Raw genomic sequence first — 20,973 nt, 5'->3', positions numbered from 1 at the left:
GTTTACAGGAGAAATAACTGTGGGGAAAGGTATGACGTACGCAGCATGAGAAAATCAATGCAAAAGTCACAAAATCAACACAAAATTTCTTGACATGGAATTTAGGGTAATCTGGGGCACAAATTTGTTTTTTAAATAGAATTTACACATCAGACTTGCAAGGGGATTTTGTAGTCACTGCCCTTTACCTCATCTGCTTGAGTGACATGCCCTTTCTTCAAGGGCTCCAGCTCTGCTGTTGGGGGTGCAGACACAACACTAAAAAAGAAAGAAAATCCACTCTCTCAGATTAGTTTATTGGTTTGCTTTAAAAATGAGCTCTTCTTGGAAGGGGTAGAGGGAAGAGGGAGAGCTTATTTCTATCAAGGGCTCAATATGTTCCACTTTCTGCAGAACAATTATTAAAGAAAGAATACAACTGCAAAGTATGTATGAGGCTTATGCTGCAAGATTATTAATATACTTGGCCAAAAGCCATATAGAATAATGTGATATTTATAGAAAAAGTATCACCCACATAACGATCCAATGAATAAGAATGATTTATTTTTTGTGGCCCACATAAAGTATTATTTGCTTAGATTTTATCTGTACCATAATTAACCCATTAAAATATAAGAATACAAGCAGAGCCTACTGAATCAGACCAATGGCCCATCTAGTCCAGCATCCTGTTCTCACAGTGACCAACCCGATGCCCATAGGAAGTCCACAAGCAGGACGTGAGTGCAAGAGCACTCCTGTGGCTACCAGCAACTGGTTTTCAGAAGCATACTGCATCTGACTATGGCAGAGCACAGCCATCATGGCTAGTAGCCTTTGATAGCCTTATTCTCCATGATGTATCTAGGCAGCATTAATCCACATTCAGCCCTGTCCAGGTATTATTGAGTATACATGTGTCATAATTCCCCTTCCTCAAGGTCTCAGACTACCCACCATTACACTGAACACCAAAAACAATTACATTCATAGAGATGCACATTCACACAAAATTAACAAGCTTGACCTTCAGCAAGAAATAAGTTTGTAACAAATTCGGAAAGGCACATTCCTTTCTATTTGGCTGCAGTTCCCACTCTTTTCTGCATTTATGATGTTGCTTCTACTCAACTGCAAGGACACATTCCTCTGGAAGATTTTTCTTACTATATAATAATATAATAGATATATATAATAAAAAGGTAAGAAGTTACAGTCATGGTGTCACACAGCGTTACACTGGGGATGCGGTGCATCGGCAGAGCACCAATGTACAAAAATGGCTGACTGGATGCAAGGTGGATGCAGGCACAACATTCAAGCAAAGTGGGTTGGGGTGGGGACTGTGGGTGCCTGGAGTGTGTTGACGGAGCGAGCAAAGCAAGTATGACAGGCAGGTGAGTGAGCAAGCATCAGAGGGATGAGCGAGCAGGCAGGCAGGGAGGGTGAGTTGCCTTAGGGTAGGGGGGACATTTCTGGAGTTGCTTGAAGGTGGGGGGGACAATCTTAGAGTTGCCTTTGGGTGGGTCAGGAATGTTCTGGGAGTTGACTGTGGGGGGAGGGCATTTTGGGAGTTGCCTGCGGGTTTGAGAGTCCTTGTGTATGTCTTTTGAAGTCCCTGGTGTGTGTGTCTGTGCGTGCACACAAGCTTGGAAGTCCACTGTGTGCAAGTGTGTGCGTGCATGTAGTGTTGGTGTGCAAAGCCCCTAGCATAAATTGTCAACCAATGTCAAGATGAAAACAGTTGGCTTCGGAAAAAGGACAGTTTCCTGTTGCCCAAGGAAACTGTGTCAGATACAATAATACTGTTTCTTATTGGCATTCAGAACTGAACTGAAATTTGGTCAGAAATCCTAATTAGGGTCAGAATTCCATAATACTAACATGAAACCATCACAGGAAAGGTATTCTAGCCCATTTTACAGCAAAATATGTGCAAAGCCCAAGCTTCATCACTTTAACTCTTACCTTCTGAGTGTCATTAGGTGAAAAGTATCAATGCAATATTGGATAAAACTTTTCAAGTCTGTCTTGCTAATTCCACCTATGGGGTTGATATCAGCACTGGAAGAGTCGTACTTTGTTAAGTATCCACAAAGGCTGATGGACAGAGCATAAATATTTTTATTTTGCATTTAATCCAGAAAGGGAAAGAGAGAAAAGTTCCAGGTTCTCACATGTCATGTAATTATAATAGCATAAACATTTTAATGTTTCGGAGATAAAGTCTACAAATTAGAACGGGGTGGGCAGAATCCAACCTTGTGGGATCTCTTTCGTTGGTTGTGTTAGAATCCCAAGGGTCACTAACTGGAGTCAAATGCAAAATAGTACCTGGGGCAGGGCAGACAGATGCAAAATGGAGGATCGACGGATGAAACTATTTAGTATACTCCATGAGCCAAACACTGGGATGACCTGCATATACAAGTACATATCTATATCTCAGTTACTATATATCAGGGATTTTGAGTCAAAATTCTAGAAGTTGCCACCAGATCAAAGACAACCAATTAAAACTCATATTTCACAACTGAGGAACACTGAGGCTAAAAGATACTGCATTTACAAGTGGGATTTGCAACAAGAGAGACTTGCAGCAAGCAGTGCTCCTCTTCAGAGCTCTAGTCATGCCCTCTTCAGTGACAGTCTAGCAACATCTGGAGGGCCACAGGTTCCTCATTCCTCACCTAAAGAAATTCTAGGATCATGGACATGGACAATAAGGAATACAGCATAGTTTTAACATGTGCACACCTTTCATCCACGTTAGCTGTTCCAAGCACTAACAGTCCACCAGGCATTCCACGACTCCATAGGCACAGCTGTGCAAACAGGTAGGTGAATACCATTCTTATCCTGGCCTAGAAGTCAAATTTAGAAACCAGGACTTAAAAGAAGGAATTCTCAAGAGGCAGGTCATAGCATGTCAGTCAGTATCAGCGGGTGGGTATTAACAGCAATGTGATATAAAGCAGGGATGGGGAACCTTTTTCAGCCCATGGGCCACTTTCCCTTCTGGGGGCCCATGCCAATGATGGGCAAAGGCAAAAGTGGGTGGAGCAATGAATATAAAGTTTACCTTTCTACAGTAGGCTGCTGTCTACCAACCCTCACACATCCCTCTCTATCCTCCATCCAAGCGAAAGGCATTATCAGAGTTCAAGGACACATTGCAGCTAGGCAAAAACACTCAAGAAGGATATGACGGGGAGGGGGTAGTAGCCTGGGGAAGAGTCCCAAGGGCCAGACAGAGATATCTGAAGGGCCATATTCAGCTCCAGGCCAGAGGTTCTTCATGCCTGACATAAGGAGATAAGTGGGAACAAGGCCGGTGGCTGTGTTGCTTAGCAAATACTCTGTATTATAGGACGTGCAAGAGAGTAAGGTTCTCTTCCTAAAGAAGGTAGGCAACAGATGTTGCTAGAAAAGGAAGAGAACTAAAAATGCAACAAATATAAATTATTTAGCGTCGGCCTCAAGAGCAGGAAATCTGAGCTCAATACCTAGCTCTACCACACTCGTAAGACTCAGCAAGCCTCTAGGGGACCCTCAGTAAATCAGCAACTCTCCCTGCCAAAGAGAGAAAATGTATTGCCTCTTCTGGAAAGATACAGGGAAACAATCCTTGATATTACAGTACCTGCACATTCTGTAGGGCCAGATTTTCCCTGGCACTTCCTCCGTGCACTTGATACTTGGGCAGTCTTCCTGTAATGGCATTGAAAATGCACCAAATAGCTTTCACTGCTCCATCTATGTATATATTCATATGGTAACTGGGGAAAGAAACAGATTTTATTGCTAAACAAAAGTAGTCTACCTCATGAAGAGCAATTTCATAGGTTTGCTTCAAAATATTTTAGTATCTCACAAGAAATAAAGGCTTGGATCCCAATATAAGTTAACTTAAAGATGCTCAGGAAAGGAAGGTTTTCTATCTCCTCTTGCCAACTATAGCCACTTTTGACATTTATGAAAAGCCTCTCTGACAGGTGAAGAATATGGGATGGGCAGAGGAGGCTGCTGAGGGAGGAGAGAATTGCCTAAAACTAGGCTATCTCCCATGATAATGTAAGGAAGTTCATGGAAGGAATGTTTGCCATCCCTACCCTCCTACATCAGTTCCTGTACCCTTCCCGCATTCCACAATCTTTCAGGGAGGCTTTTGGGGATGCTCAGGTGACAGCTGAAGGGAAGGAAATAAACTTTCCTTCCATGAACTTCCGTAAGTTAATTTAGCTTAGGAACCAAGCCAAAGTTTCTCAAGTGTTTAACCAGAAAACTGAAACAAAGTATACGTTCTGTGGTGTTCAGTTTTAAGTGATATCTTCCGTCACCTTCTGTTACCAAAAAGTTGTCGCAAAGTTTTTTTCATCACAAAGCAAATTAGAAAAAAATGCTACCACTCTTCTAAGGAACTACTTAATTTGTATTTATTTGGTTTGTAACAATTATCAGCAGTTGTGCTTTATACGTATTTTAAATTTTGTGGCTTTTTATACTGATTTTAATCTTTTGGCCTGTGCCCGTAATAAATGATTCATTCATTTATTCACGTGATACCTTCAGTGAGTTCAATGACCAAGTTCTCTAGACATTACAAAAGTTGTTCTGTTTTTGCCCCCTGTCCAGTTTTATCCTTTACAAAAGATTCTCGGAATCCTCTCACATGTTCTCTCTTTTGACTAAGGACCCACCTGCACTTTACATTTAAAGAGGTATTATGCAGTATTAAAGCAGTATTGTGTTTAAAGTAGTATGATACTGTGCAGATATGGGGCCTAGCTGTTTGAGGCAATCTAGCAACCAACCCAAAAATGGCTTGAATGTGTAACATACACAGGATACAAAGACCACAAAACCCAACAATACATGTAAAATACAAGCAGGAAAACAAAAACAAAAGCTGGAAAGAATCCAGCAGCAGCTTTGATCTTACATCAACCATTTCCATAGGCCTCAAAAAACAAATTATTATTATTTATTGAATTTATATCCTGACCTTCTTCCCAAAGGAGCCCAAGGCAGCAAACATAAACAAAACAATTAAACAAGAAAAAATAAAAACATGCTAAAAGAGTTAAAAACATTCCAAGCCAAAATTACAATTAAAAATGGTCTAAAGCAGTTAAAAATATTGTAAAACACAGCTAAAAATATTCTAAAACACAGCATTAAAAACATTATTTTATCTGTGATCTTCAGGTTGCCAGAACAGTCCCCTTCAGCCATCAAATGTATGGGTAAACAGGAATGTTTTCAAATTCCTCCTGAAAGTTAATAAGGGTAGAGACCAGCACACTTCATTGGGCAGGGCATTCCACAAACTGGGAGCCATCACTGAAAAGGCCCTGTCATGGATTAGCCCCAACCAGGCAGCACTCAGTGGTGGCACCACCACCAAGGCCTCACCCGCCGATTATAGGGTCTGAGACAGTTGATACTGGGAAAGATGGTCTTTTAGATACTTGGGTCTCAAGCCATTTAGAGCTTTATACATTAGTAGTAACACTTTGAATTGGGCCCGGTAGCTCACCAGCAGCCACTGCAGTGCTTTCAGGGCTGGAGAGACATGGTTCCATCAGGCTGCGTCACTTACCATCCTGGCAGCTGCATTCTCTCCTTTCTGCAGCCTCCAGACCATCTTTGAGAGCAACCCCACATACAGCACATTACAGGAGTCCAGACAGCAAGTCACCAGGACATAGACAACTGAGGCCAGGCTATCCTAGTGCAGGAACAGCCGTAGCTGACGAACTGGCCTAAGCTGAGCATAAGCACTCCTAGCTTCAGAAGCCACTTGGGACTCTAGTGGCAAGTTGGAATCCAGAGGTACTCCCAGACATCGGGGGAATACAGCCCCCCCCAAACAGGTCGTATCTCTAATTCCCAGACATGGGAACCACCTACCCACAGCACTTCTGTCTTATCAGGATTCAGCCTCAGCTTGTTGGCCCCCATCCAGCCCATCACTGCCTCCAGACATTTTCACAGCCTCTCCTGATACAGATGGAATGGAGAGATAGAGCTGCGTGTCATTAGCATATTGATGACACCATGCTCCAAATCCCTAGATGACAACTAGACTGATGCCTACAGACAGCTAACATAGGTGACAACCCTATTTCCATGGACAGGAAATTCCATGTTCAGGTATAGGCTGACGTGCAATAAGGCAGCTGATCCCTCAGATACTTAGGCGCTAAACTGTAGAAAGCTTTATATATTAAAGTCACTTCCTTAAATTGGGCCTGATAGCAAATCTGGAGCAAGTGCAGATCTTTATTAATAGTTGTCACATGATCCCATGTCACAGGACAGGTCAACAGCCTGGCTACTGAATTCTGCATCAGCTGCAGCTTCTGAACTGTCTTCGAGGGCAGCCTCATACAGAATGCACTGCAATAGTCCAATAGAGAGGTTACTAAAGCATGAAGTACTGTAGCTAATATCCCAGTTCAGGAAGGTCTGTTGCTAGAGAATGTGCCAGAGTTAGCCATAGGCTCTCCTTGCCTCTGAAGCCACCCGGGCTTCAAGGGGCAGTGATAACTCCAAGGACACCCTCAAACTGCAAACCTGGTCCTCCAAAGGAAGTGCAATTCCATCTATAACAGACTGTCTACCTAACTCCCAGATGTGGTAACTGCTCAAAAGTGTCCCGTCTTATCAGGATTGCTACCTCTAGACTCTGGTCTAGCACTTCTTCCAGTTCAGATGAAATGGACAGACACGAGTTGTGTAACATCCGCATACTGATGCTACCATACTCAAAATCTCCGTATAAGTGCTCACAGTGGCTTCAAATAGACATTAAAGAGCATCCGGGACAAGACAGTACCCTGTGGGAACTCACAGCACAAGTGCCAGCAGGAGTCTTCCAATACTGTTCTCTGGTATCACTTCTGCACATAAAAATGGGCTCACCATAATATGGTGTTTCCAGCTCCAACCCACACAGCCAAATCAGAAGGATGTCATAGTCAATCATATCAAAAGCCAGAGAGAGATAAAGAAGAACCAACAGGGTCATACTCCTCCTCTCCCTCTCATGATAAAGGTAACGTAATCAATCAGGATGGCCAAGACCGTTTCAATGCCAAATCCAGGCCTGAATCCAGATTGAAATAGATCTCTAGCTAATGAGTTTTATGCAAAGTCATGTATGTTTGGGTAGGTATGTTTCTGAGTGGGGAACTGCTACAGGAAATAATTTTTCCAAAGAGCTGACATGGGAACAGTAACATCTGTGCTTGAAAAGGAGGTAACCGAAGTATAGGTGTTCTTGGAGAATGAAGAACTGCAGGGCAGTGGTGGTACAAGATTGTACCCGAAATGGACTCCTGTGGCAGATATAATTTTATCTAACTTAAAAGATAAATCCTGCTTTAAAAATAAACTCTTACCACTATAGTCCACAGTGAAAGCTATTAAACCACTTAGTAGGATATACATTTATGTTTCAGGCAAACCAACACTACAGGATTTATTTTCTACAACCACACAATTGCCCTGATCCAACAAAGGGGACTGATACACTATAGTAGCCTCCCACATGTGTAATGGACGCAGATGTATATCTGAATGTAATGCCACCGTCTAATGCTCCTGCTAAACCCAGATCAGGGATTTTAATCACAACATGTAGTTTATCCACTTCTTGCCATTTATATACCTGCCAATCTCTTCAGCCAAAAATTTGGCTCTACTGTTTGTATCCTGAGAGGAGTTCTCACTAGCCATGTAACAAGTTGTTAAGACACGTCCACAAAATTCCCGAGGGTCTGTTGGTGTGTAGGCGTCATCATTTACTATTTTGCGCACATCATCCAGTACACACTGATCTGAAAACAGTGAGAAAGAAAAAATGAAAAATGAACTGAATGTTATTATCTCTTTTCATGTCAGAATTGATATCAGCTGTATCATTTCATAAAATAATACAATCCTGAGTTGATTAGTGTTTTGAATATAGTTTACTGATGTCTGTAATCTTGTTTTAAACTTAAGGGAAAAAACATTAATTTAGAGATGAAAACAAAGGCTCCTACCATATATGGAGCAAGAAATGCCAGACGTCCAAGCTGGATTTAGAAAGGGAAGAGGCACCAGAGATCATATCGCAAACATACGTTGGATAATGGAATGGACCAAGGAATTTCAGAAGAAAATCACCCTGTGCTTTATAGACTACAGCAAAGCCTTTGACTATGTAGATCATGAACAACTATGGAATGCTTTAAAATAAATGGGAGTGCCACAGCATCTGATTGTCCTGATGCGCAACCTATACTCTGGAAAAGAGTCTACTGTAAGGACAGAATATGGAGATACCAATTGGTTCCCCATCGGAAAGGGTGTGAGACAGAGGTGGATTTTATCACCCTATTTATTTAATCTATACACAGAACATATCATACAGAAAGCAGGATTGGACCAAGAAGAAGGAGGTGTGAAAATTGGAGGGAGAAATATAGATAATTTAAGATATGCAGACGATACCATACTATTAGCAGAAACCACTAATGATGTGAAAAGAATGCTGATGAAAGTTAAAGAGGAAAGCACAAAAGCAGGACTACAGCTCAATGTCAAAAAGACTAAAGTAATTACTACAGAAGGTTTATGTAACTTTAAAGTTGACAATGAGGACACTGAACTTGTCAAGGATTATCAACACCTTGGCACAGTCATTAACCAAAATGGAGACAATAGTCAAGAAATCAGAAGAAGGCTAGGACTGGGGAGGGCAGCTATGAGGGAACTAGAAAAGGTCTTCAAATGCAAAGATGTATCACTGAACACTAAAGTCAGGATCATTCAGACCATGGTATTCCCGATTTCTATGTATGGATGTGAAAGCTGGACAGTGAAAAAAGCTGGTAAGAGAAAAATCAACTCATTTGAAATGTGGTGTTGGAGGAGAGCTTTGTGCATACCATGGACTGTGAAAAAGACAAATAATTGGTTATTAGAACAAATTAAACCAGAACTGTCACTAGAAGCTAAAATGATGAAACTCAGGCTATCCTACTTTGGACACATAATGAGAAGGCATGATTCACTAGAAAAGACAATAATGCTTGGAAAAACAGAAGGGAGTAGAAAAAGAGGAAGGCCAAACAAGAGATGGATTGATTCCATAAAGGAAGCCACAGACCTGAACTTACAAGATCTAAACAGGGTGGTTTATGACAGATGCTCTTGGAGGTCACTGATTCATAGGGTTGCCATAAGTCGTAGTCGACTTTAAGGCACATAACAACAAGAAGAGATGAAAATGTATACTTTGGGGGCAGTTGTTTGAAGTAAGCATTTCCTTTTTTTGGAAAATTTTGGACTCTTTACCACTGCTTGCTAGAAGAACAGAGTATCTTATGTGTGATTTAATTTGTTCAAGATTTTTATATTGCACAAAATCTGAACGAGGGCAACAAAAATGACATGAAATTAAACTAGAGAAAAATCAGAAAAATAGAAGTTAGGTTTCCTTTTGGTTCTAACATGCTTGCAGCACCATCCTATGCATGTTTAATTGGAAATAAATCCCACTGTGTTTGAAGAGACCTACTTCCTTAGTTAACTGTGTTTAAGATTGAGTCTTAAACAATGGGGAGTCTGATCTAGCGAACGTTAAGCAATTCTAAGCTGTGCTGATTTCAGTGTGACAGTTATGCACACTGTATGACTCAAAAGGTAAAAAATTATTATTTCTATCATTCTGAACACTACAGTTGGGTTAGACCAAATACAAAGTATTCCTGTTTCAGAGTCTTGAAATCTGGTTCCACGTTTTTAATGAATCCCAGCTTTATCCAAACATAGATTCAAAGTGCAAGGCCATCTTTTGAAATAATTTCCTTAGGGGTGTTCACACATTATATTTAACATGCGTACTATCTGTGTACACATATACAGTAGTTGAGCTGTACATCTGTACAGTTATTCACATGTAACATTCAATGAGTGTACAATATCTAGTCTACACAGGTTTGCTGCCAGCAAGGAAATAGCTTCAATGATACTTATCAAGGACATCATTGAAGCAATTCCCTTTTACTGGCAACAAGGCAAGGCATGCTGGGTGTTTTAAAACTAAAACACCTATAATCAAAATATTTTAGATACATAATTCTCACTGCCTATTATTCTTAATGAATATATTGTTGCCCTTGATGTAGGCATTCACAGCTGAGCCCTGTACATGCTTACTCAGATGTAAGGCCTATACAGTTCAAATCGTTATGACTAAAGCCCTACATGTATGAAAATATTTTGAAGAAAGGGCTGCAACAACAACAAACCGCACACACACAAGCCACTTAAAAGAGCATTTGAACTAAAATTATTCTTCCAGCACGGTATACCCAATTCCTGCTTAGGGATATAGGTGTGGGGGAAGGTTGCTTGTGCTTTCCAGCCTGCTCCTCCCACTTTAACATACTGTATTCTACGTGAATATATTCTGAAGCTAGCCCTGGTTGGTGGATCTTGGGAGTATTAATTAATTAATTATTAATTAATGATAGCTACCAAAAACCTAAAGCCCACCCCATCTAGAGTATTAACACAACCCTACAAGATAGGTTTGTGTTAAAATGACATGCTTTACAATAAAGCAATATGATGCAGCTGCTACAGGGATGAAAACCATGTACTGTACATCACCTTGAGTTCCCTGGAGGAAAGGTGGGATATAAATGTAATAATAAATAAATGTCTATTGCATCTGGCTGCAGCTGATAGCTCTTGGGGTTCTAGCAAAACACAAAGTACATCTCAGACTCACAAGTCTAAGGTTTGCCCTCCCGTAGTTTAGTAAGTATTTAAGAATGTACATTAAAGACATCAGGAACTCCTATTAATATCTTCAAGTTCAGACCTGCTAACAAATCCTACACTAAGATTGCAAACCTATACACATTTGCTGGGGAATAAGTCCCATTGTACTCCATGGGACCAATATACAAATGAACATGCTTAGAGATTGCACTGTAAAGCAAATGAGAATATATGTGGAAAGAAGCAAGATCTTTACCGTGGTTAACCCAAGACTATGCCACAGTGGTGTTCTTCCAGTGGTGGCACTACTACCATGAATTGGGTGGGGATGAGGCAAGGAGCCTGCACGCTTGGGAGAGTTCAGGGTTGGTGGCAATGCCATCCTGCAGGTGGGCATGCACCTGGAGGCTGCTGCCACCACCATCCCAAAGCTCCCTCAACCTTGCTGCCACCTCACCCCAGAGCCACTGCCATTCTGCCCCTCTCTCCACTCAGCATGCCACTGCTGATCTACAGCATCAATTATTGGAAGAGCTCTGGCTATATTTCTCTCTCCTGCTCTTCAGAAGGAAATGCAAAGCACATAAACAGAATTTGCATTACTATTGATTTCAGTAGGTTTTAGAAGACAAAAAAGACCAAGGAAGAAATGTATACTAGGGTAATTTATATTAAATTACTATTTGTGGAGGTACTGCAGTGTACAGACTCTGGCAAAGCCTGTGTGGTAAAGTGATAAGCCTGTTGGGCTTACCAAATCCATGAGGGTTTTGTGCATGTTTTAAGCAGACTTCTTTGGAATTTGTGTGTCATAATCCTGAAAAGTAATTGTGCTACTCTGTAGCAAACAAACAACAACAAGGTCCCAAGATGACACATTAAAGATTTAACACTTATTATAAATACTGTAACATTAATAAATTAGTCTTTAAAGGAAGGAATTGAATTTAGAAGTTTTAAGGCTGCTATTCTACATTCAAATACTGAGGAGTCAGCCCCATTAAACTCAGCGGGACTTACTTCTGAGTAGACATGGGTTAGACTGCACTGTGGATTCAGATTCCTAGTCCCTCTCTCTCTCTTCCCTCCCTTCACTACCCTTCTGATTCCCTGGCTCCTTCTGCCTTCCCTCAAGATGACAGTTCTCACTCATCTGACACACACGATACATTCACACTCTTAGTTCCACCCACCCACTTCTCTCTCTTTCCCTCACTCTGTCTTCTGGTTAGCAGCTGCTGCTAGAAAAGAGACTCACAGAGACTGTCCCTGGGGAGAAACTTGCACACAGTCAAAGCCACATGGAGAGAATGCAGGGACCAATCAACACATGAGGATTTTAAAAATCACCACATGTAGACTATTTCTCATGAGCAGCTAAACTCAAGTACCTGTGTACAAGGCAGTGTGTGAACACCCCTCTTGTAAGCTCCTCAGGAGTATCTCAATGAGAATGGAAGACTAACTTCTCTGAAAGACAGTGTGCTTGCACTGCTGAACTTCCCTGTAATGTAGAGTAGCTGTGGAATATTAAGGTACACTCTCTGTCCACATGGAGTGATTGTGAAGTTCAGCATGCCTACCAAGTGCCCTAAATGAGCCAAGTGTGCAATCTAGAATATGCCCTGTAACACTCAGTAGCATGCACAGATTCTGGCCCAGGTTCTCAGAGGATGACTGCAGCTCAGTAGTAGTTACATGCTTTGCATACAGAAGATCCCATTTTCTGAGAAAGACCTCTCTCCGCCTGAGATCTGGAAAGTTGCTGCCAGTCAGTGTTGACAATACTGGCCTAGTCAGACCAATGGTCTGATTCAAGATAAGGCAGCTTCACATACTCAGCAGAAAGGTCAGAAGTGGAAAGAGTCCCTGGAAAGTTTGAAAACCAGTTCTTTCCAAAAATGTCCTCAGCATCTACAGAAGGGATGGAGACTAGGGCTGATGGGAGTGGAGAGTCTAACAGGACCTAGAAGGGCACAGCTTCCCATCCCTGCTCTACAGTCAACCTCTGGTAATCTTAACTATTCAAGTGCACTTACTTCCATTCTGTACTGCACAGCAAACCTGAAGACACATGGAGTACACAATGCAGGCTACAGCAGAACTGTCCACACCACCGCTAAGTGGCATAAAAAATCCTCCCTTAATGGCAACAGGGGAAAAAAAGAAAAACATAACATTGATGGCAGCCATGTATCTTTCCAAAATTAAATCTGTACCCCATTTTTCAGCCAACAGTTACACAAGCTATACCTAGCCTGGCCTTATTAACTTCTGGTCACCTGTGATCCCAAGTGTTCCTTCATGGAGAAGATTTTAAGACCTTGAGTCAGGATTAAAATCAGGTGCATCCTTTTTCACATATGCTTTGGAAAGTGTAGGCTAAAAGAATCTTGCAGCGGGGGAAAGGACACAAAACAAGGCACCTCTGTTTAACGTGGCTGGGAGAAACTCCCATTTGGCTTCTCCCTTCTCAGAACTGCTGCCTGAAGTGATCCTTACACATAGTCACCATGTAATAGTAGGAAAGAATTAGTACGTAAATATACTTACCTTCCTCTCTCATTCCTTTTCCCTTTTGCATCGTGACAGACTGTAAGCTGCACTTCTAACCCCAATTATCCGTTACTAAGCCCCAATAAGACTTACTTCGGAGTAGACATAGTTAGAATTGCACTGTAAGCCACTATTTGGTTTCTGACTCATTTACCTGGCTGGAGCCATGTTCCCAGAAACGGAGTGAATATGGACCCAGTGTAGTTCTAAAGCAGGAGTGGGAAACCTTAGGCCTGAGCCTCTCTATTTGGCTCTCAGGACTCTCCCGAGGCCACACACCCCTCTCCAGCCACACCTTCTTTCCCATGGCCACACCCCTCACCGACTCTGCTCCTTGAGTGTTCTTACCTGGCTGGAATGCATCCTTGAATTTTGATAATGCCTCTTGTTTGTATGGATGGAGAATACAGTGGGGTGCATGAGTGTGCATAGACACCAGCCTACTGTACAAAAGAAAGATTCATATTTGTTGCCTCACACCTACGCCTCTGGCCCTGCCCACAACTTAAAGGGAGTGCAGCCCTGGGGCTGAAAAGACTGTCTACAAATATTGTCAATATTGACTCTGTATTCATTATCAAGCCCAATTCAAGGTGCTGGCACTTACCTTTAAACCCTAAACAGCTTGGGCCCTGAATATTAGAAAGCATCCCTCCTCCCATACCATGCTGCCTATGAACTAAGTCTGAGGAGGCCCTTCTCTGTGTTCCAACTTCAGGAGAAGTACATCATGTATATAGAAAAGGGAGGGCTTTCTCTCTGGTAGCACCTCAACTGTGTAATGCCCTCTTTACTTGTTCAGGGATTTTAAATTAGGATATTTTTAGCTAGTTGAATGGTTCTCTTCCTCTTAATTTTATTGTATTGCTGATGGTTAAAATTTCTGCGCTCTTAAATTTCTTTGTAATCCATTTTTGGACAAATGGAAATTTATACATTTTTAAAATAAAATAATTATCAAGTAAAACCACTTTGACTGCTTTGGCACAAGGTAGTATATGAACATAATTTTTAAACAGTCAAGTATCAGCACAGCTAAATCCCCAACCCTATTCATGGCAAGCAAGGCATGGTTGGCCAGCTGGGTCCTGCTTCCAAGGCAATTTCTTGTCTTTTCTTTATTCTTAAGGCCAATGCAGAGTTCCCCCAGGTGCCTCTTTAATATGCCATTAAGCCTTGCGGCATATGAATGAGAAACAAAACAAGCACATCAAATTAAGTGGAAACAACTTTAAAGGGCAAAAACTACTCCGTAAATGCCCAATTTGTTACCAATTTCAAAAGGAAGTAGGAATGGGCACCTTTTAAGTTAAGAATACGTTCAAATTCTCTCGAAATCCATAAATCATAGAATAGTATAGTTGGAAGGATCCTATAAGGCCATAGAGTCTCCCTGCTCAATGCAGGAATCCAAGTTAAAGTATACCTGACAGGTGGCTGTCCAGCTGCCTCCTGAACGCTTCCAGTGTTGCCCACCATGTCCTTAGATAATTGGTTCCATTGTTGTACTGCTCTAACACTTAGGAAGTTTCTCCTGACTTTCTGCCAAAATCTGGCTTCTTGTAACTTGAGCCCATTATTCCGTCTCCTGCACTCTTGGATGATCAAGAAGCTTCTCTATTTCCTAATAGGATGTCTCCAACATCAGCCCTACCGAAACTGGTGCCCTGTCTGCATAGGGCAGTGATGATGAGAATTGTGGTCCAAAACATCTACCAGGTACTAGGCTGAGGAAGGCTGATTTAGCTGAAAGAGGGAGTGGGAATTTTTTACCTGTTTACTGCGCCTTAAGTAGTCCCAAAGCCAACATGCAGGGCCGAGGCTGAAAGCAAAACAGCATGTTTCAAGATAATTATGGAAGTAAAGCATATTCTCACAAAAATCATGGTGTTCTCCTGGGATCACACCTTGCCAGAACCTACATTTTATTATAAATGTAATGGTCTCTATTTTCATTGCACAAGCACAAACACACACACTACCTACAGCACAAGCTGATGCATATTTACTCAGAAATAAGCTCCACTGAATTCAATGAGACTCACTCCCAGATAAGTGGCATAGGATTGCACCCTAACTTACTTACACTAGAAAAATGTTTGTTTCTTCCTGGAGAAAACAGCAGGTCAAGGTTGCTGCTTTCTTGACATTCTGTATTCAGGTCTTCTGATATTATATGCACATTATATTCACTATTATCATTTATTCAATTTATTATCCACCCTTCACCTTCAGGTCCCAGGGTGGGTTGCAACCATTTGAAATTCAGTATTAAAAACAGTCTAAAGCAAATTCTAGTCACAGGAATAGGCTGGGTCCCATAAACGTGTATCTCAAGCATCAGCCAGGGTAAAGAGAAGCATCTTCAGCATATGACAGAAGCTATATAATGAAGATGCCAGATGTACCTCTGCGGGAAGGGAATTCTACAACCTAAGAGCTGTCACAGATAATGTCCTCTCCTGGGCTACAATTCCTTGAACTTCTGAGGGGAGTGGAACTACCAAGAGGAACCCCTCTGTCAATCTTACCCCCAACAGAGTATGCAAGGAAGCAGGCAGTCTTCCAGATATTTGGGGCCTAAGTCACTTAGGGCTTTAAACACTTAATGCAAGCACCATTAATAGGGCCTGGAAATGAAATGGCAACCAATGCAGCCATTTTAAAAGAAGCATTATGCGTATTCTAAAGGAAAACCCAGCCAGTAATCTGGCTGCTGCATTTTGGACCAGTTGAAATTTCCAAGTCATCTTCAAGGGCAGCCCCACATAAAGTGCATTGCAATACAGTAGGGCCCCACTCATACGGCAGGTTAGGTTCCAGACCCCTGCCGAAAAGCAAAAACTGCCAAAAAGCGCTACAGCTGAACTTCCCCTCCTCCGGCGCCATCAGCAGGAGTATGGGAATCTGATCGCCTCCAAGGAGAAGTCTTCCCCTCCTCCAGCGCAACAAGCTCGAGCGCAGGAGTCTTATTGCCCCCGAGGAGACGCTACAGCTGATCTTCCCCTCCTCCAGCGCGATCAGCTCGAGCGCGGGAGTCTTATTGCCCCCGAGGAGGAGACACTACAACTGATCTTCCCCTCCTCCAGCACGATCAGCTGGAGCACGGGGAGCTCCAGCCCCCCCTCCAGCTGATCGCCCCGCTGGTGCTGTATTAGCTGAACGCCAAAAAGCGGGGTGCTGCGAAGTGGGGCCCTACTGTAATCCAATCTGAAAGTTACTAGAGTATGGAGTATGGTAACCAAATAATCTCTTTCCAAAGGGGCTGTAGATGGCAAACCAGCTATAGCTAGAAATAAGTACTCCTAGCCATCGAAAAAAGGGTAGAATAAGAGTCCTATTCCAAAGGATTACAGAAATTAAAGGGAAATTTAAACCAAGGGTAGGGATGTTGAATAATCAACAAGGGAACACACTGACTGAAGGAACCGTATGATGAAGAACCAGAAATGTTAGAATGTGAGGTGAAAGCTGCTCCTACAATACTTGGAAGATACCATCACCAGGAACAGATGGAATATCAATACAGTTGCTACAAGCTACTGAGACAGAAACTGTCCAAATTTTGACAAAAAATTGTCAACCAATATGGAAAACTAAACAATGGCCCACAGACTGGAAGTGTTCAATATACATCCCAATTCCAAACAAACAAGATCCCAGGGAATGCAGTAATTATCGAACTATTGCCTTAATATCCCATGCAAGTAAATTAATGCTCAAGATTCTACAACAAAGGCTCTTACCATATATGGAGCGAGAAATGTCAGATGTCCAAGCTGGATTTAGAAAGGGAAAAGGCACCAGAGATCATATCACAAACATACTTTGGATAATTGAACAGACCAAGGAATTTCAAAAGAAAATCACCCTGTGCTTTATAGATTACAGCAAAGCCTTTGATTGTGTAGATCATGAAAAACTATGGAATGCTTTAAAAGAAATGGGGGTGCCACAGCATCTGATTGTCCTGATGTGTAACCTATACTCTGGACAAGAGGCTACTGTAAGGACAGAATATGGAGAAACCGATTGGTTCCCAATCAGAAAGGGTGTGAGACAGGGGTGTATTTTATCACTCTATTTGTTTAATCTATACACAGAACTTATCATACGGAAAGCGGAATTGGATCAAGATGAAGGAGGTGTGAAAATTAGAGGGAGAAATATTAATAATTTAAGATATGGAGACGATACCATACTCCTAGCAGAAGCCAGTAATGATTTGAAATGAATGCTGATGAAAGTTAAAGAGGAAAGCACAAAAGCAGGACTACAGCTGACCATCAAGAAGACTAAAGTAATGACAACAGAAGATTTATGTAACTTTAAAGTTGACAACGAGGACATTGAACTTGTCAAGGTTTGTCAATACCTTGGCACAGTCATTAACCAAAATGGAGACAATAGTCAAGAAATCAGAAAAAGGCTAGGACTGGGGAGGGCAGCTATGAGAAAGCTAGAAAATATCCTCAAATGCAAAGATGTATCACTGAAAACTGAAATCAGGATCATTCAGACCATGGTATTCCCGATCTCTACATATGGATGTGAAAGTTGGGCAGTGAAAAAAGCGGGTAAGAGAAAAATCAACTCATTTGAAATGTGGTGCTAGATGAGAGCTTTGCGCATACCATGGACTGCAAAAAAGACAAATAACTGGATGTTAGAACAAATTAAGCCAGAACTACCACTAGAAGCTAAAATTGAGGTTATCATACTTTGGACACATAATGAGAATACATTATTTACTAGAAAAGACAATAATGCTGGGAAAAACAGAAGGGAATAGAAAAAGAGGAAGGCCAAACAAGAGATGGACTGATTCCATAAAGGAAGTCACAGATCTGAACAGGGTAGTTCACAACAGATGCTATTGGAAGTCACTGATTCATAGGGTCGCTATAAGTCGTAATTGACTTGAAGGCACTTAACAACAACAACAAGCCATCGAGACCACCTGAGTGTTGGATGGCTAGGCAAATGACAAGAGTACTGGATCCAGAAGTATCCCTAAGCTACGAACCTGCTCCTGGACTTGAGAACTGGAACACGTCACACCTCTGTCTTTTCAGCATTGTTTCAATTTGTTGGTCCACACCTAGCCCATCACTGCCTCCAAGTACCCATCTAGCACCTCAGTTGCCTCTTCTGATTCAGAGAGAACAGAGAGATAAAGCTGGGTGCCATTTGCATACTGGTAACACTTTTCTGCAAAAGAAGACATTACCATCATCATTGCCTTCCTCTGAGTTTGGATGCATCTTAGTCTGGTGTCTCAGCTTTGACCATTCCGCCTTGGGTGCTCCTGCTAGGAGTCTAGCCTCTTGGTCTCAACTCCTGACGGCACTGCTTTCAGCTTCTTAGACACTCTGAAACCCCCTCAATACGTTAAGGTGTGCATCCTAGCAGCGGTTATTTTCAGTATGTTTCCTAATGATCCCTAACATGGAATCTGCCTTTTTCACAGCTGTTGCACACTGCCACTACGACCCCAAGGTCTCGTTCCTGGTCATTTACCACCAGTTCAGACCCCATGAGCATATATATGAAATTAAGATTTTTTGCTCCAATATGCAAACTTTACAATTGTTTACATTGAATTGCATTTGCCATTTTACCACCCATTCACTCAGGTTGGAAAGGTCATCTTGGAGCTCTTCAAGATCCTTTTTTGTTTTAACAACCCTGAACAAACTAGTATCATTGGCAAAATGGAGAAAGTGGCCTTAAAACTACTATTAGGTTCATTTATATCCCACTTTTCCTCTAAGGAGCTCAAAGAGACATACATGGAGTAGTCACTCACACACTCACACACACACACTTTGCCCTCACAACCACCCTGCAAGGCAGATTACCCTGAGAGATATTGCCTGTGCCAAGGTCACCCAGTGACCTCCAGGGCTGAGTGGGAATTTCAATCTGGGTCTCCTCAGTCTTAGTTTGACACTATCTGTTATATTCCCAATTATGTCTAGTATTGATATGCCTGTTTGAAGTTTTAGAACTTTTGACCTCAGTGGGAAAAGGTCAGGAAAGGCTGTATTTTAGTACATAATGATCACTTTCCACATAGGCACTGAAGGCATATTTATTTTGGGGGCAGGGGAATGGAATTAGAAGGTAGACTACACAACAATGAAGGTTACAAAAATCTTCAAGGATTCTGTCACTGTTCTTGTCATTCCACTACAGAGAATTAATGCCCGCTTCGTGGAAAGCTCTATGGAGAATGGAAATGTCATTTGCTGTTAAGTTACAAACTGTTCCAAGTCTGTTGACCAGACTATTAGCCTTGGAGAAAGGCTTACAGAAATACCAGCCTTGGAAACGAGTACACTTTATAGACTACTTTGTTCCGAAGTTGAATATCTCATTAAAAAAAAAAATCACCTCTGGTAAGGATAATAGAGTGCCCCTGCCCCCAAGGCACATGGCTGATCTACTGTAGGGGGTAGAGAATCCAGGAGTACAAACTAAGGTTTTGAGGAATGGGCCCAGAGGAAAAGATGAGGGCTGGGCTGTTCTGGGTCCACTTGCACTCCATCCCTCTATACCCCGTAGGAACCTAACCCTCCAGATGTTGCTAGCCTAAAACTCCCATCATTGCTGACTATTAGTCATGCTAGCTAAGGGAGTTTTGAGTCCAACAATGTCTGGAAGACCAAAGGTTCCCCACCCCTCATCTAAGATCTGTGGAGGAGACTGTGATGTTCCTGTATTAATGTATATATGGTAAGTGCTGTTTGTATAGAAGATATGTGGTAAGTGGAATGAAAGAGGAGGGGGGAGTAAATGAGCAGTAGAATGCTGGATGATTGGCTGGGTGTTTGGATGGCTGAGAGTATAAATGGAAGGATGACAGTTGAATCTGGGTGGACGTTAGTGGGCTGTTTGAGAGGTGTTAGGTGGACGTTAGTGGGTTGTTTGAGAGGCGTTAGGTGGACGTTAGTGGGTTGTTTGAGAGGTGTTAGGTGGACGTTAGTGGGTTGTTTTGGTGGAGTTGGGAGGTGGGTGTGAGTTAGTGTATGTCAGGAGAGTGTGGAGAAAGAGGGAGGTGGAGTTCGGATTAGTAATAAGTCAAATACCACAGTAATAGATGAAACCATAAGCTTGTAGATCATTATCAAAGTTATCTTGTTATTAATGTTATTTAATAAATACTATTTTAGTTTACCGAAGGCCTGATCCTTGGCTGGGGTTTCACAGACCAGAAGGGAGGGTAAGGTAATAACCAAGGCTGAAGGGAAACAGTAACAAATGGTGGCAGCAGTGAAGAGGAGATTATAACACTCATAAGTATCTAGAGCAACCCTGAGTTATGAGTTATCTGCAGTGATACAAGGGGGTTGGGAACAGCATAGGCACGCATTCACAAATATAACCGGATAGGGAGACTCAGGCAAGGTCTCTGGGAACATTGGTTGTAGAACGTGACTGGTGGTGCTGCCTAGCAGGTGGATCTATTGAGATCTGTTCTAGAGCGGGGTGAGAAACCATAAAAAAGGACAGTCCAGACTGGTGGAGTCCCTGGTGGTGCCTAGTGAAAGGCAGTAGCCACGAGCAGGTAGGAACCTGACAGGAAGAGCCAGGGAAGGGTGTCACAGAGACCCATGGCTCTTAATATTCACGTCCCTTTCCAACAACTTT

At 42.1% G+C, this 20,973-nt stretch overlaps 1 protein-coding gene across 3 annotated transcripts in view; it reads right to left on the bottom strand.

The window, feature by feature from the left end:
- The window catches only part of NADSYN1 (NAD synthetase 1), a 50,879-nt gene that overhangs the window by 9,426 nt on the left and 20,480 nt on the right, over positions 1 to 20,973 (bottom strand). For all 3 annotated transcript variants that reach the window (XM_061610673.1, XM_061610672.1, XM_061610674.1), the window contains 7 exons: positions 15,094 to 15,142; positions 12,804 to 12,906; positions 7,658 to 7,826; positions 3,626 to 3,761; positions 2,740 to 2,846; positions 1,951 to 2,082; positions 189 to 258 (listed from right to left, as the gene is read on the bottom strand). In XM_061610673.1, the coding sequence (XP_061466657.1) occupies positions 189 to 258; positions 1,951 to 2,082; positions 2,740 to 2,846; positions 3,626 to 3,761; positions 7,658 to 7,826; positions 12,804 to 12,906; positions 15,094 to 15,142 (766 nt within the window). The remainder of the gene's footprint in view (positions 1 to 188; positions 259 to 1,950; positions 2,083 to 2,739; positions 2,847 to 3,625; positions 3,762 to 7,657; positions 7,827 to 12,803; positions 12,907 to 15,093; positions 15,143 to 20,973) is intronic.

The sequence above is a fragment of the Rhineura floridana genome, chromosome 2 (genome assembly GCF_030035675.1).
Source record: "Rhineura floridana isolate rRhiFlo1 chromosome 2, rRhiFlo1.hap2, whole genome shotgun sequence".
Lineage (NCBI taxonomy): Eukaryota > Metazoa > Chordata > Lepidosauria > Squamata > Rhineuridae > Rhineura > Rhineura floridana.
The sequence above is the reverse complement of the archived record's forward strand: the minus strand, read 5'-3'. Positions and strand labels throughout refer to the sequence as shown.